This window comes from Canis lupus, chromosome 23 (genome assembly GCF_048164855.1).
Source record: "Canis lupus baileyi chromosome 23, mCanLup2.hap1, whole genome shotgun sequence".
Taxonomy (NCBI): Eukaryota; Metazoa; Chordata; class Mammalia; order Carnivora; family Canidae; genus Canis; species Canis lupus.
This window is the reverse complement of record NC_132860.1, coordinates 45,101,210-45,113,014: the sequence shown is the minus strand read 5'-3', so window position 1 is coordinate 45,113,014 and position 11,805 is coordinate 45,101,210. Positions and strand designations below refer to the sequence as shown.

The following is an 11,805-nucleotide window of genomic DNA, read 5'->3' as shown; positions in this document are numbered from 1 at the left end:
AAAGCCAGGAAAGGTCCCAAAGGAATTTAAAATGGTGGAGGTGAGGTAGGGAGGGTTGGCAGTGATCAGATTTGTATTCTAAAGAGTCCCAACAGGAATGTCGAAGATGGCTCTATACGGTAAGACTCTAAGAGGAATTCAGGAGAGAAGTGATGAGAGTCAGCACTGGGAACAGAGTGAGGCCCGAGGAGGATGTTGAGGAGGTTATACTAGAAGCTCAGAGACAGAGAGGCTAGGATTTCGAAAAACTTCTTTGGGCGGCCCCAGGATTCCCTGATGTTTGTGCCCTGTGTTGTTTCCCCCCACTCCCCAAGTGTGCATGGGACCTGTGACTTTGCTTCTGAGTGACAAAATATGGCAAAGCTGAAGTGATTCCACAGATGTTACGAAGCTCCCAAAGCAGCTGATTTTGAGTTCACCTAAAGGGAGAATATTCTGAGTGGCAGGACTTCAGGTACAAACTCTTGAAGGAAGGGTTGGGCCTTCCCTGAGGTGAGACACAACTCTTCTGGGCTTGAGGACATGAGCAGTCATGTTGGAGAAACCCACATGGCAGGGAACTGCAGCTGGCCTCCAGCCAACAGGCAATGAGAAGCAGTCAGACAGAAGGAAACAAGATCTGCTAGCAACCCGAGGTGCCTGGAAGCAGGTCCGTCCCCAGCTAAGCCTCCAGAGGAGGCTGCAGCTGGTCCACACCTTGGCTGCGGCCTTCTCAGACCCTGAGCAGAGGATCCAACTCAGCCACATCCAGACCCCTGACCCATAAAACTGTGAGATGATAAAGGTGTGTTGCTTTGAGGTGTTAAGGTTGTGGCAATTTGTTCTGGAATGATGGAAACAGAGTGCAACTTCTAAGGTTCTGTGGGGTACTGCCCTAGGAAAACAGTTGGGGAGTGGGAGGAGGCAAGGAGGGCTGCAGCCAGTGTTTACGGATTACTTTCAGCCAGGCACCGCCGCTCTGGATGGCTGGGATTTCCTACCTACAGCAGTAAACTGTGTTAAGTGAGCACATACAAGGGAGTCCCCCTCTTGACAGAGGCAGGCAGGCCAACCCGTGTTTAGCAGCATATTGTTTCCGTTCCCGCCTCGCCAAGCCCGGACAGACAATCCCCAATCAGAAGGCATGCGATTTCACCTTTGGAAATTACAAGGGTTGTAGGCCCTTAACCAGGGACTTTCATCCTTTGCTTACTGCCAGCTGGATGTTAGTAAGCACCATGGTGCCTACTGAATGCTATGTATCCAGCAGAGAAACCAGCCTCATGACATTTCAGGACTCATCTTCTGTTACATCTTCCCTGAAAAGACCAAAAATATTAAGACACATTTTTCCATTATGGAGAGAAGTTTTATTGAGGTGGATGGGACAGTACAAAACCAAAACATTGTTTTAGCTTCATCTACAGACAGGGCAGCCTCTGATCCCTCCTTAAAGGGAAGTCGGCTTGATGAGAATGCAGAACTTGGACAAACGACTTACGTGGAAATATAAAATGTCCCAGTGAGAACCATCAAACTGCAGAGCTTTCAAGATTCTTGTGCTTTTTTAAAGGATCATTTTCTAACACCATAATACGCTGTCATCTTTTGATCTTTGTGGACTAGAAAGCGATCATGCTTACCGAATGGCACAGAAAGGAACACGCTTATTTTTCTTTAAAAGTTTTGAAGGTGTTTAGTCATTAAAAAGAATTTAAATTATGCCCAGAGCAACACTTTAAAGAACTCAATAGACTGTAATTATGGTGCTTTTAAGAAGCCAACTTGTTTAAGAGGAACTGGCGGCTTCTGCTTTTGTAGGGAACACTTGTGACACTGTTGAATTCTACAAGGATTTTCCTCCTCCACTGGGCAGGGGAAAGCACTCCAGGCATGAGAAACTACAGCAACTTTTAAGAACTTGAAGAACGATCACAGATCAAACTGCATGCTTTCAGTGACAAAGTATTTTTAACAGCTAAGAAGAGAACCCCCTCAAACATAATACACTTCATTTCAAGCAGGCCGAACGAACCAATGGGGAATTTACATCTATTCTGCTCCACAAATGACACAGTGTCCTCTTGGACAACCTTTTTAAAAGGGTTCTTATTACCTGTGAAAAACAAGGCCAAAGGCCAACGATTGCCCAGAGGGGCCATTTCATCTCCATGCCCTCGTCAGAAACCCCAGTCAGTGCTAATTACACATTTCAATCTGCGATCCGTTTTGAGAGGTTGTTCTGGGAAATCACTGAGATCCGGAGCTTCAAAATTTCAATTCCGCTAATCATCGCAGGGCAAGAGTGAACTTGTGTTGAACTGAAAAGGAGGCCACATCTGACTGCACAGTAAGAAGTTAAGAACCTTCTGTTCACTGCTTACTTGTGGAGGCCGGGTCATGGACACAAACACTCCTCTCTCCACCAAGAGGCTGAGCGAGTCTCCCGTTTCGTCTCCTGTGGAGGCCTGTTTGCCTTTTAAAATCAAATCACTGTTACCAACACACCAGACTTCTCACAACAGTGTGTTCATTTGTTCAGCAAATATTTACAGGCTGCCTATTACAGGCCAGTCACTGTCTTCACTTACACTACAGCGGTAGATAAAAACTCCCCTCGTGGATGTTCTATTAACCTCGCACTGACAATAAGCAAAATAAGCCAATACAAACACACATTAAGAACTGCAATAATCTGCCCCGGGAGCGGGGCTTGCACAGGAGCAAGGCCAGAGGCGCCCAGCCATCCCAGCTTGGCCCGTTCTTGGATAGGACAGGATGCTCAGTTAACAGGTAGCTTCTAGGAACAAACATAAACATGCAACAAGACCTGCCACCCAACTGAAGTTTCTAGCATTTTCACAGTACCACCACAAAGTCGCACAAAGCTCTGTAGAAGCGTTACGCTCACCCTCTCCACACACTAGAGAGGCTTCACAGGGGTCACTGGCAACAGCCTGATCTCTCCAGGGTACTGCCACCCACCCATTCCCGTAACCCGCTTTTTCAGCCTGTCTCTAAAAAATGAGATCCGCTCCTCAAAAAAGGTCTGGCACACTTATAAGTGTGCAAACATGATTTTACTAAGTAAATGCAGAGCTGAGACACCACTGGAAGCCTTGGCTTTCCACAAGGGCACAGGGGACTCTACTGTCTGCCTGTGGCCTGGTCTCTGGCCATGGGAGCACAGCATTTGAACCTTGGGTCCAAGCGCGGACACTGGTGGCCTCAGAAGGTGTATTTAGTCTTATATGTGTATCACAGGAAAGGATTTGTAGCTTTTAAAGTATTTTGGGTTTGTAACTTCCCAAAAGTTCCAACAATGTACACACTGGAAGTCTCTGCCCGTCCTGTGGTAAAAGCAAACACGTAGGTGGACACTGCTTTCAGAGTGATTGGTTCCAGCTCCAGCAGGTGGTTTACTAGCAAGGCATGAGCTGGAAACAAAGTCAGTAGCCCTGTGTATGCATTTAGAATCTGTCTGCCCATTTTCTGGAAAGCAATGAAATGACTCTTTACCCTCGGGAAAGGGAACCCTCAGAAGTAGTCCTTTAAATCAGCAACTTGCAGGGGATGGATGAGTTCACTTTTCTGATAACACTTTTCCCCAAGCCGGCATGTAGGACTGGGGATCTCCGTCAGCCTCTTACCTCCATGACGGTCATTCAAGGGCTTGCCCTCTCCCCTCCCCTGCAAGGTAAGGTCCAGAAGGCCAGAAGGCTCTTAGTGCTCAAAATCACTATGCTAGGGTTTTGTTCAAGTTTCACAGTGGAAGACTGGTGCTAAAAAATCTTTGGAAAAAACTACAACTAGACTCTAGAGACCACCAGCTACAGAAGTTATGGGAGAGAGGAGAACAATATGATGCCTCCCGAGAACACAGAGCAGTTGCTGGGAGTTTTCTGGAAGGGCTTTTATTGTGGCAACTCTTCTTTATACCTGCTGCTGCCTTTGACTAGGCTCTGAACTCCTCCAAGATGGGAACTAGCCTGATTCATTATATGCAACGATCAGTGACGAGCATGATGAGCCTGGGACACCCCAGAACCTACTGGAGCTCAGCATGGAAGAAGAGGGGAGAAGAACAGAGGTCAAGGAGTCCCACTATACCAACTCTGATGAAAGGATTATATGGGATAGGGCTTAGGGAGCTGCTGGTTTCCTAAAAAATGGATCCACTTTACTACTTCAAAACACAAATTAGGGTCAGCCTATAGGCAAGATGGAGCTGGCAGGGAGCTGGACTGTACCATAGAAAAAATAGCTCTCTGAAATCTTTTCAAAGTATAAAAAGAAACCAGTCTGGAGAGCTGTGATGGACACTTGGATATGGTGATATAAAAATGAGGAAAATGGAGTATTTAGGTTTTGCTATTTCTAAGTCGCACTGTGATTCAACGGTAATAAATATCATATAATAAGAATAATTTAAAGCACTGATTGCATCCTTAAGATTTAGCATTAACTTTCCATCTCAGAAACACTCAGAGAAGTGCAACTAAATCCACTTCTGTGAATATTCCAAAAAGAGAGTAGAATATTCTCAGAATACTCTGAGCAGCTTACACAATGTTTGTTTTTCAAACAGTAATTAGGTTAGGTAAACAGCTTTCCCTAGGATCCAATGTAAACTTTGAGGTTCCTGAGGATTACTCACTTTAGTAATGTGTTAACTTCCTAAGAGTAAAACCAGAGAGATCCACAGATAAAGTTTCAAAGGATTTTGTATAAAATGTAAACTTAGTTTGGGCCTATTTACATGGTTAGAACTGAGAGAGGTGTTTATATATTCTGAATTGGCCTTAAATGTTTATGAAATAATTCTTGGGTGTTACATAGCCATCTGTAAATTCTCCATCAATGCTAGAACATCCTTCCCACATGGCTTCAATTCTGACATCACACGATTCTAAATTAAAACGAATTTTTAAAAAATGTGCTTAAATATAAATAAAATAAACCACTAAGCTGGTCTGGTTCCAAGCACACCATATGGCAGATGTCATTTATATGTTCTGATCAGAATAAGCAAAATGTCCCCTTTTTAAAAGCAATTCTGTGTTCTGTTCATTTGTTTAAGTAACATCCTGTTTCAATTCCTTTGATAGCAAAGGAATGACCTGCACAAAACCTCCTGGAAAACTGAAATTTGTTCTTTATGTCCAGGCTTCCTCACTGGGCTGAGAAGCATCCTTGCCTGTACAGAAGTCACAATTAAATACCCCGGGGGAACAGTCTTCACCAAGTTTCTGGGGGAAGCAGTGCGTGGGCCACGGCCCATAGGAACAGAGAGCAGCAAACAGTGGTCGGCGATCTCAGCCTTGGCGGACAGGCAGCAGTGCAAAGAGAGCCTGGGTGGAACAAGAACCATTACACCAGCACTGTCCCCAACACAGGCCCCTGCCCACCACAGGCTCCACCAACGGCAGGTCCATCTGTGAGTCCACTGCTGGCCAGTGAATGTTTTTCTTGTGCAACAGTCATTAAGGGCACATAGGAGATTCATATTAAAATTGGATCCTGACATGTTTATATTATTTCATACCACAAATAAACCCTTCTTGAAGTCCTCACTGGCACCTCTGAGTCCCACTGCACCATCTCTACAGAAAGGTGTTTCCTTGAGGCACAAACAGGGCTTGGACTTTGGCTGTGATGCCTTCCCTCTTTCCATGTGACAAGGACTTACACATGCTCGCTGTGCTTTACTTATCACGGTGCTTCTCATCGGGAGTTCATGAACCATCTCCCACAATGTTTTGCGGGTCGTCATTTTCATTGGAGACTCAATCAGGCACACTCAGTATCTCTACTCTACCAAGAACCACCTGCTGCAAATCAGCTGGGCACCTGACAGAGCGCTTCGGCCAATACAAATCTATGTCACAGGAATCACGGATCTCAAGTTCAATGGGAAAAAAAAATTATCAGCAAGAAGAATCCAGAAGTCTCTGTCGAGCATTTTTCTCTCCATTGTTTACTTTAGTTTCACTGGGTACATTTGAATCTGTCAAAATGGAAAACAAATAGGACAAAAGTCACATAGCAGGAACCAGCAGCATGAATTGCCTTCTCTTCTATAAGCCTAACGTTCTTTGCTTTACCAGGTTTTGCTTCTTAGCCAAAGTTCAAGGCATAGTGAAGTGAGGTTAGGGCTAGAGTTAAATTAACCAACTCTCTTTTGAAAGAGATGGAGGACAATGGGCTAGAGGGTCAGAGGTACAGGGACAAAGCCACCAGGATGAATGACAGCAAGGAGGGATGCCTGAGCCAGAGGCAGAGACGGCAAGAGAAAGACAAGGAAGGAAGGAGGACTGTCTGAAGAAAACACACTTTCCCTTGGAGATCTGGGGCAGTACCAATTCTTCTCCTCTGTCTGCTGGTGCTGAGGGGTTTCACCCAAGACCACACAGGAAAAAGGCTTCGTGATAAGGGGGCAGGGGCAAGACTGCCGCTTGCTGACAAAGGACAGCTCTGTGGGCTCCCTTAGCCTCTGTCCTGAGAGCTAACCCTACCTTTGAGCTCTGTCATCGGGTCCTCTGGCTCCTCTCCCATCATTTCCATGGGTTCAACTCTCTTGCCATCGACGACATCCATCTTGATCATGCCAAGGTGAGTCAGGAGGACCATCGGGTCAATGCCTTGGCCGCTGCTTTTAATATTCTCCAGGACCTTCAGACACTTGTATGACTTGAGCTCACTTATATTCTCCTCCAAGAAAAGGTTGTAGAGACTCAGGTCGCTGTATCCTGCAGACTGGAAATGCAGGACATCAAAAGTGGGCAGGAGTTCATACACTCTGAGGACGTCTGTCTTCTGTCGGAACGGAACAAAGAGTGTGTAGATGACCACGGGGGCCAGCAGAACATAGACCACGAGGTTGATGAGGCTGAGCAACTGGAAGACGCCGACAGCGACAAGTTTGCACTGAAAGCCAGCGGGGATGGTGCTGTCGTTCCTCAGGATCCCCGTCTTGATGCTGCACACGAACTCATCAGACCCGGAGGACAGGCTGAAGTAACAGCCCAGGTAGACGCACGCCAATAGTATGATGCAGAGCGTCAGCAGCCGACAGCTGAGGTACTTGACGATCAAGGTCTTACAGTTTTTCTTTGTCTTTAAGTACTGCTCCACAACTGGGTACTTGAAGTGGCTTTCGGAGATCTCCCACAAACTGACAACAACAAAGGAATGAGAGAAATTTATACTCTTTGGAAATCAGATATCGAAGACGTAAATGCACAGAACAGTATCCCACTAAGCATCTTGACCACCTTTCCTCTCTCCCTACTTTACCTGCAACTGCACTGGCGTGGTGGGGAACAAAATCGACTTTAAAAAAAAAAAGAAGAAGAAAAGCAAACACAGAAGAGTGTCCCCCTGAGTATTTTAAAGGAGGTCTGGTCAGTTAAATGAGTTAGATTTGAAATTCTTAAGATGCCTGGCACCTGGTAAATGCGAAAGGTTGACTGTTCTTATTTTACTGTCTCTAAACTATAGTTTTCTCAATGTGCAGAATAAAGGAGACTTTCCAGCCTGACTAGAACACATGTGCCTTCTCCAGGCAGGAGGGGCGGGAGGCAGACAGCCCAATGGGCACAGGGCTTAGGCTTCGGGCTTAGGGACCTGGGTTGGGTTCCAGCTTTCCCACTGATCGCTGTAGGGCAGTTTTTATCTGGGGAGGAGGGGGCAGCAAGTAAACGCAGTTAGTTGTAATGACGTTCTGAGGGCTAAGTGAGATAATGTACCCAGAGAACTCCAAACAGCCTCTGGGAGATAGTATTTTAAAAAATGAGAGCTATTAATATGATGACCCTTGTTGATAACAAGAGTGAGGAATAATGTGAAAAGGAAAAGATGCTGCCTCCCACTTCTCTCTCAGGGGTTCTCCAATCTTAGTGGCCCCATAATCCCTTGTTCTCCTCCATTTATGGAGTAGGTCAAAGCCAGCAAGTACCTGTTACCCCAGCTGCAACTGCCTTTCAGGACATGAGACAGTGGGAAAGCCTCTGTGTGTGAGGACAGGTGCTGGGGCAGGCAGGTGGGAGTGAGATTTGGGGAAAGTGGGCCTCCCTGGCTGGCAGAGTATCTGTAGGTGGGTGATAGCCCCCACTCATCTACTATAGTGTGAACACTAAGCCCAGGTGGGCTGGAGGAGGGCTGAGACCTCATGCCCCAAAACCTGCCAAGATATCTGCTGGGGTTGAATTACCTTTGCCCCATGTTCTCATTAACACCCACAACTGGGCTGCCACCATCTCTCATGTCCTGATCACACACGCTCTTTGCGGCTTTAATTGCACGGTTGTAAACTTTGTCAAGTTCTTCCATGATAAACTTCAAATCTGAGCAAAGATGAGGAGCAGCTGCAAAACGCCAGAACAGGGAAGGCAGGTACAGGAGGATGGCAACCAGCAGCAGGATGTAAGGGAAGAACTGCAAAACAAGAGAGCGAATCAGGAGATCCATAGAGTCCTCACATCAGTAACCTGAGTGTACAAGTGAGGCTCTCAATTTTTTTCATTTTGAGACAAATGTGCATGCTCATGTCAATTACTGAGGAGGCTCATCACCTCCTAACTATTTAAGGCTAAATTCACCTGCCCAGGCACTTCACATCACTACACCTTTTTTTATCCCCTTCAATAGACTTTAATTTGAAATAACGAGCAACTACATGGTGACACGTGGTGGCTCCTCTATAATCACAGAAAGAAACAAAAAAATAAAATTACTTCCACATCTTTTAGAGCAATCTGTTAATAAAATCCCAATTAAGGAGTAGGTAAATGTCACTGTGGCCTCTGCTGGGTTTCGAGGGTTGATTTTAATTGCCATGGTTTTAGGAGGTCACTAATCTTAGAGTTCTTTTCTCTCCCCTTGCTCTAGAATATGGGAAAATGACACAGAAATGCCAACTTTGCCCAAAACAAATTAGAAAAATTGTGCCTTCGGTGATCCAGTGATCATGCCATTGAACAGCTGGAATAAGCAGTTAAAATTCACAGAATGGACCTTCCATGCTGGGACATACCTGAGGAGTACCCAATACCCTCATTTTACAGCTGAGTGATCTCAGGCCCAGATAAGCCAACCACACTAGGGCCACAGCACGTGGAGAGCACAACACATATGTTGCACATATGTCCACCAACAAACACAAGGAGATTCTGAAGTCAGAGAAAACAAAGAGCGACCAGTAACCAAGTGCATCAGGCCATGGGGAAAGAGAAGAGAAGGTAAGGAGGACCATGGACTACAGTTAGCACGGATCTGAATTTAAGTTCATCTTTATGTCCTTGGGAACTGAGGTCACTGAGCCTCTGACTCTCAGGTTCCCTACCTATGAAACGGTTGGGTAATATAGGAATCATGACAGTTAAGATAGATAGTTTGTGCAAAATGTTCAGCGTGGTACCTGGTGTGTAAAATGCACTACAACACACCAGCTGAAAACAATGAATGGAGTACTGCATGGGCACATTATCTTTATCTCACCTCGACCCTGGTAAGGCCTTTATTGATGACTTCACTGAACAAAGGAAAAGAGGAAGCCCTGAACACTTCCTGGCCATGGAGCCCAAAGCTGGAGCCAGGGACAGAATGTGAAGCCTGCCCTCTGAACCCAGAGCCATGCCTTTTCCACCATAATACACTGCAAATCATTTTACTTCTCTAGAAAACGTCTCCCTAGGTTTGAGTTAATCTCTCCAATTTCCTCAGTCATGGCCTTGAGAGGACACGGAACACACACATCTGGGAGCAAACAGCAGACCCATCACTGGGCCTCTCTCACTGTAAATTCAGAGATACAGAAAAGTTTCAAAGACAGTAGTGTTCCCACTGTTAACATTTTTCATTTGCACGGTATGCTTGCCAAGCCTAGGAAGCCATCATCAAATAAATTTCAGGCTTTCACTTGGATTTCTCCAGTGTTCCCACTTTGTTGCATTTAGTTGTCATGTCTCTCTAGTCTCCTTGGTTCTGTGACAGTTTCTCAGATTTTCCTTATTTTTCATGAAGAATGATGTATTTTTTAGACTTTATTTTTAAGTAATCTGTATACTCCATGTGGGGCTTGAACTCAAAACCCCAAGATCAAGAGTCCCACACTCCACCGACTAAGCCAGCCAGGAGCCCCAAGAATAGTATTTTTAAATGTATAAAATAGTATCCAAAAGTTCACAAAAGAAAGGGATGATAACTGACATAGTTATCATGACATTAAAAACCACATTGAGATGTGTTTATTAATAAGATCCGACAAATGGTCTAACACCAACTTTGAAGCAGTGAAGCAATCGTGACAAAATCACAAATACCACTAATCCCATTAGGGATTGTTACCTACATAATACATATCTTTTGATGTTAAATTTTTGTTAGAGATGAATTAAAAAAAATCAAGCTGTCACATGTTTTTCTATTCTGGTTCACAGACTCCCTGACACAATCTTGGAGGCCACGTTCAGGATTCCCACCCCATGGGAAAGAGGGCAGCAGCACCAATGCTTCCGAAGCTCTGCAAAGCCCAATCCTCAATACCACTGCTTCCATATGGGGTGCTGGCCTAGGTTAGGGTTTCTGAAAACCATCAGCCCAATCTGCAGAGGGCCACTACACAGTGAATACACACCAGGCTGTCATCAGATGGATTCTGGCTACATAATTCATAGTTGGCGGAAGTGAGAAGCACTGTGCCTTTGGTCCTCACCTGCTCTGAAGGGGGCCCATTAGCACAAAAATGTCACCGTGTGATGCGGACTCTGTGCTGCCTTCATAACCAAGACAACCAAGCATTTTCTGGGGAAACTACACGGAGAACTCTATTTCTAATTCAGGGCTGTGGGATATCTTTACAAGTCACTCTTGTTTCAAGCTTTTTTAATTAAAGAATTTTACCTCAAACTGTTCTTCTTGATTAAAAAGTGACTGTTTACAGTCTGTGACACTTTTTCCAATATGTCTACGTGGTGCAATAATTAGAACCAATGAATAGATCAGTATAGCTCACTGTAATTGGAAAAATGAGTATTCAAAGCTATTACATATTAGGTGTTTGCTTTCTCCTCAGATATCCTCATACCTTGATCGTTGGTACCTCGTACCTTGATCTGCAAGGAATGCAGGTGAATTCTCCATTTCTCAGTTTCCTCCACAGTTATTAAACCTCTTGTTTCTTTTTCATCAAAAATGAAACTGTGATTTTGAGTGACTCTTGTAACAAGGTGGTATTAAAATCAATTCAACTGAAACAGGAATGCCAAAAAGCATTAAATTATAGTCTTTAAGATCCTTTTGCCCACATAAGGAACACAAGAAAACTGCCAAGCTTTAGGAGTGCATCTGCTGGATGGGAATGGCTTTGTCCATTAGCTCTGTCTACTCCAAACAAGGTCTGAGACCCTTAGCATCCCTCAAAGCCATAGACAGAATGGTTGTAGACAGAATGTAGAGTCGGCTCCAGGACCACACAGACCAGGTGGGAATACACACTAATAAATAAATAATCAAAACATAAAAATAACGGCCGCGAAATACGCAGGTACTAAGTGCTGAGGACTAGAAGCGTCCTTGGGGAGGTCAGGGAAGGCTTTGCAAAAGAGGTGACATCTGAACTATGTTTTCAAGTACTGTGAGGCAACAAAAACATACAATAATGCCATTCATACATTAACACTCCACTCAAATTGCACCACTTCTGTGGCCCTTTGGACATACTCTTTCCTCTGCATGGAATTCTATCCCCTTTTCTGCGCTGCGAATGCCCATCCATCCAGGGCACCAAAGCAGATGACTGAGCCCACAGTGAGGACATAGTAAGAG

General features: G+C 44.9%; 1 protein-coding gene and 1 long non-coding RNA gene across 4 annotated transcripts in view; one reads left to right on the top strand and one right to left on the bottom strand.

The window, feature by feature from the left end:
* Positions 1 to 1,326: 1,326 nt before the first annotated feature.
* The window catches only part of PANX1 (pannexin 1), a 49,521-nt gene continuing 39,042 nt past the window's right edge, over positions 1,327 to 11,805 (bottom strand). For all 3 annotated transcript variants that reach the window (XM_072795022.1, XM_072795023.1, XM_072795024.1), the window contains 3 exons: positions 8,192 to 8,415; positions 6,495 to 7,153; positions 1,327 to 5,986 (listed from right to left, as the gene is read on the bottom strand). In XM_072795022.1, coding sequence (XP_072651123.1) covers positions 5,907 to 5,986; positions 6,495 to 7,153; positions 8,192 to 8,415 — 963 coding nt within the window. In that variant the 3' untranslated portion in view covers positions 1,327 to 5,906. The remainder of the gene's footprint in view (positions 5,987 to 6,494; positions 7,154 to 8,191; positions 8,416 to 11,805) is intronic.
* On the top strand, positions 8,164 to 10,887 carry LOC140615168 (uncharacterized). The gene is made up of 2 exons (XR_012015913.1): positions 8,164 to 9,218; positions 10,419 to 10,887. It is a non-coding gene; the product is annotated as an uncharacterized lncRNA (long non-coding RNA).